We start from the raw sequence: 5080 nt of genomic DNA on the forward strand, positions 1-5080 counted from the left end.
GCTCCAAGGTGGGTTTGTAAGTTATAAATTTGTTTTGTCTTTAAAGTATGGTCTGTTTCAAGCTCAGTAACTCGGGTGTCGAGTTTCTCAATCAAAAAATCCTTTTCAATGAGTCTCTGATTCATCACACCAATTTCTTCCTTGAGCTCTATCACATATGGGTCTGCATCTCCTGAACTTCCTTCACCTATTGATATTCCTTTGCCACGAGGTGAAGGGTCTGTATCATGTTGTGCAAGAAACCTGGCGAGCCTTTCTGAATTAGCATCGTGTGTAGGTCTTGGAGGAGAACCCCCAAGAGCTGAAGAGCTCCCAACTTCATAAGAATATATAATACCACTTGGACCTTTTTGAGAATCATCGTGGGCTGGTATGGTTGGTGTAGCAGTTGTTGTTGTTGCTGGATGCATTGGGGGGGGGGGGGGGGGCTGTTCACTAATAAGCACTCCCGGCCTCGGATCGGCTCGTCTTCTTTTCAACGGAGGTTGGGAGGCAAAAGACATAACTGGATCACTCTCAGATGGCATAGAAAATAGAGTGACAACCAGAAGGGGAGGAATCCTTGAGGTTGCATCCGAATTGATTGGAGCACCGACCATCTGATTATCCGTAGGAGGCGTCGCTTTTAAAACATCATCAACTCCCCTTGTCTCCGTTGTGTGTTGCACAACATCATCGATATTGTCAAAGAAGGAGTTGAGCTTCTCATTCGTTGGGTAGTACTCATTATTATCCTTTTCAAAATCAAATAATGGGACATCGTCAAAGCAAGACATGTCACCACCAAAGTCAATCTCCTCCTCATCATCACCCCCTTCATCATCCAAACCAACTTCATCATCTTCCATATTCATCGAGTCATCATCATCATCACTTGCATCATCATAGTCAGTTTTAACCTCCACATTCTTCATTTGATCGTGTTCCTCTGCCACGATTGCAATAGGAGGAACAATTTCTTCCTCATGCTCAGAAGCAATAATCACCTCATCTTCAGTCTCTTCATTAACAGAGAAACCCTCAGAATCAGATGTGTCACTAACTTCAGCAAAGCGAACAAACTTCACTAGAGGATATTTTCTTTGGAACATGAACTTTCCTTGTCTATCCTGCTTCATGAGTCTGAAAGTGTTTAAGCCAAGGGATTTAACATCTAATGCTTCTCCTCTTCCTTCAAGCTCTGGATGCTTAATGTTGAAAATCATTTGTAAGAATCTTGGGAACATTAAAAATTTATCTCTTTTCGTCCCTTCCACATTGCCAACCATCTCGTTTAGAATGTAATTCGAATAGTTGAAGTTGAGACCCGTAGCGAGTGCAACAATGGCACCCATGCTGCGTAGTTAGATTTCGTCAGCCCCGGTTCTTCGTCTAGAGATGCAGCTCACGAAGACATGAGCTAGGAACCTCCAGTAGGGTGGAAATAGCTTTTTGATTGTTGGAGGAAATGTCCCTTCATAGCCCATTTGATTAATAATCTCCTCCGTTTGTTCCATTGCGATCTCGATTGGAAACCTTGGTTGGTCATCAATCTGCAATACTTCACGAATAATTTACTTCATCACAATGATCTTCTTTCCATTTACGTTTGATTCTATGGAGACTTCATCATCTTCTCCTTTGAGTATAAGTGCTTTGCTCCAGAACTGCTTTATCAATCCTTGGTAAATGACTGGATTTGTTCATAGGGCATAATCGACGCAACATCTCTTCAGTCATTGAACCATGGACTTAAGGCCACTGTGTGCAGTTGGAGGCTCAACCAAAAAGATGGAAATGTTATGGATGTATGCAAACTTCAAATAGGCCATTATTGACCTACACCAACCGAGCCAAGTGAGAAAACAAGAGATTTAAATCATTTAAAAACAAGTTTTCTCATTTATCAATTAGATAGGATTTAAATTTGATTGAATCAAAGAAAGGGAAAAATCGAGTTTATGTCCAAAATAGGGTTCATGGCCGCAAATAGGTTCATAGTCGTGAACGCTTCATCAGCTGTGAACACTTCAACGGTCGTGAACGCTTCAACGGCCGTAAACAATTCAATAGTTGCCGAAAATTGATTTTGATCTAATAAACCCTTAAAACACAGTCGATTCTCGTTAAGTTTAGCATGAATGCAGTCGCCTTGGGTGTACCTACAAGATGCAGCTAGCAATTTCGGATGAAAAACACAAAAGAATGACGAATTGAGAATAGCTGTAAAGAGAATATGATGAGGGTTCACGGCCGTGATCAACAAATGAGCGTGAAAAGGGTTCACATCCGTGAATCCTACTATTTATACCTAGACCTAAAACCTAGTCCAATACCCGTGGGCTGCAAACCCAAGGAGCTTCAAATCTAAGCCCAATACTTCAATTTTTTAAAAATAAAACATTTTAAGGACTTAAAAACTAAAATTAAAATAAAATAAAATCTAAAAAATTTGAACAAAACTAATTTTGACTAAATTTTTAATTTTTCAACTTTTAGAAAAAATAAAATAAAATAAAATAACAACAATTCCTTTTTCACCATTGAATATTTTTCTTTTGTGATGTTGGGATCAAAGTTTTAGGACAGTCTTAGTCCTTTTTCAGTACCTCCACCTTTGTGACTAGATCTGGTCAATCGCCGGTATTGTGGTCCACTTAAACACGAAAAATTGTGACAAATGATGATATAATTATGATCATAAATAATATTCCTAGAAGACCATTTAGCTGACGACGACCACGGATATTGTTTCTCACCTAAATTTAGCAACGAGATCTACATACAACGTATTAAATGTTCAATTTTAGGTGTACTAGAATGTGTTTCCTGCTTCCTGACATACTCCAGTAATCAAGAACTTCCAGAATACTCCTTACTTTAGATGAACAAACAATTATTAAGAGGGAAGTTAGATTTTGAATGCATATGTACTACACCCAGGTCGGATTTTCCAATCACGCAGAGGGATAAACATATGACTAACTAGATAGAGGGATTGAGAAATAGAATGGTGCATATGCTGTGTTCCAGGTCGGATAAGGACTTATCACGCAAAGGAGACATCATATGGCTAACAGACAGAAAGAATTGCATAGATAAGAAGATGCATAAAAATAGAGTTGCATATGCTACAGTCCAGGCCGGATCTTCCGATCACGGAGAAGAGGCAACATATGACTAACAGAAAGAAAGCAAGAAAATAACCTTCTACAGACCTACATTATCGGACTTCCCCAGTCGCCCTATCAGTACTACAATTAAGGACATAAGTCCATACATCGACGAGACGTTATGCCCCTATTCTAGATACATATTACTTAAGTGTATCCGCAGATTCTCATGTATATCTCCCTGCTCAATCTACCCGCGTGTCGTATTGTCAGACCAAACGGGACTATCTAAGTCGTATTTGTCAAGTCCTTTCATAGTCCAACTATACCTAGTCTGGTCTATTTAAATTTTTCGTGCCTACCAGCGCATCGAACACAGAGCCTAGACATTCCAGTGTTGGTACCTTAAACAGACCAAAATTGTATGTTATCACTCAGTTGATATCACTTCCCAACACATCACCTGTAGACATGGCTAACATGAGATACTATTTTTGGAATTTTCATTTTTTGTTTATTTCTCCCCCTAAATTTGTGCATAGGGGAGAATGGAAACTAAGTGCGCAAATTTAAACTACCTAAAACAAAAATTAGTCCTCAAAACGAATCATTTTAAGAAAACCAACCAACACATCAAATCGAGCTTTGTTAAACGGTTTTGTGAACAGATCCGCCACATTATTAGCAGTGGGAACCTGTTCTAACCGAATGAGCGAATGCTCATAACAATCTCTGATAAAGTCAATTTTGATGTCGATGTGCTTGGTTTTTGAATGCTGGACATGATTTTTAGCAATCTGGATTGCAGCTTCGTTATCATAGAATATTGGGGTTTCTAGAAAGTTCAAACCGTAATCCATTAATTGATGTTGAATCCAAATGACTTGAAAGCAACAAGAAGAAGCAATAACATATTCTGCCTCTGCCGTTGAAGATGAGACGAGCTGTTGTTTCTTGCATTGCCATGACACCAGACGATCACCTAGAAATTGACATCCCCCATACGTTGATTTCCTATCAAGTTTACAACCTCCATAATTGGTGTCAGCAAATGCATATAAATCAAAATCAGGATTTTTAAGATGCCAAAGACCCAATTTTGGGATGCCTTTGAGATACCTAAAGATTCTTCTGACATCATTAAGATGAGAGAGTTTAGGATTAGCCTGGTATCGTGCACACTGACAAACTGCGAACATGATGTCCGACCTGCTCGTAGTTAGATACATCAAGGATTCGATCATCGATATGTACTCAGTTTGATCCACGGATTCGCCTGTAGGATATGGAGACAACAGGGGTCGTTCAGCCATCGACGTCAGGGCAGCTTTTGTGTCTTTAAACTCGAACCTCTCAAGCATGTCTTCAACGTATTTTGCTTGGTGCAGCAGAATTCCGGTTGAGATTTGACATACTTCCAAACCCAAAAACATCATCATTTCCCTTAGGGAAGTCATCTCAAACCTCTTCTTCATAATTGTCTCGAACTCCTTGCAGAGCTTCTAGCATGTTGAACCGAAAATGATATCATTGACATAAATCTAAACAAGAATTATGTCTCCATCAACATGCTTTATAAACATCGTTTGATCAATCGTGCCTCTGGTGTAACCATGTTGGAGAAAATGATTTGTTAGGGTTGCATACCAGGCCCGAGGAGCCTAATGTAACCCATACAGAACCTTATCCAATTTGTAGATGTGATTCGGAAACTTTGAGTTGACGAAACCGGGAGGCTGATGAACGTAAATCTCCTCTTTCACAACTCCATAAAGAAAGGCGGTCTTCACGTCCATCTGATATACAATGAACCCCATGTAGGATGCATATGCCAGGAAGATACGGATAACTTCAAGACGTGCTACAGAGCATACACCTCAGTGTAGTTAAGTCGTTCCATTTGTCGAAAGCCACGAACAACCAAACATGCTTTATTTCGCACTATGACCCCATAATCGTCCTGTTTGTTGCGAAACACCCAGCGGGTA

The 5080-nt window shown here is 39.7% G+C and overlaps 1 protein-coding gene across 1 annotated transcript; it reads right to left on the minus strand.

Moving 5' to 3' along the window:
* Nucleotides 1-1343: 1343 nt before the first annotated feature.
* On the minus strand, nucleotides 1344-4567 carry LOC111879160 (uncharacterized mitochondrial protein AtMg00810-like). Its single transcript, XM_023875629.1, has 2 exons — nucleotides 3875-4567; nucleotides 1344-1532 (listed from the first exon to the last, which is right to left on the minus strand). Exons 1-2 carry the CDS (start codon nucleotides 4565-4567, stop codon nucleotides 1344-1346), a joined length of 882 nt encoding a protein of 293 aa, XP_023731397.1.
* Between the last annotated feature and the right edge of the window lie 513 nt (nucleotides 4568-5080).

Source organism: Lactuca sativa, chromosome 4 (assembly GCF_002870075.4).
Source record: "Lactuca sativa cultivar Salinas chromosome 4, Lsat_Salinas_v11, whole genome shotgun sequence".
In the NCBI taxonomy this organism is placed as follows: Eukaryota; Viridiplantae; Streptophyta; class Magnoliopsida; order Asterales; family Asteraceae; genus Lactuca; species Lactuca sativa.

What these genes read in the sequence shown, in the direction of transcription:
- LOC111879160 (XM_023875629.1), bottom strand. Translation starts at nt 4,567, where the DNA reads ATGAAGAAGAGGTTTGAGATGACTTCCCTAAGGGAAATGATGATGTTT. An exon ending in TCCAGATTGCTAAAAATCAT is followed by an intron (nt 1,533 to 3,874) that starts GTCCAGCATTCA and finishes GAAGTATTGCAG; the next exon opens with ATTGATGACCAACCAAGGTT.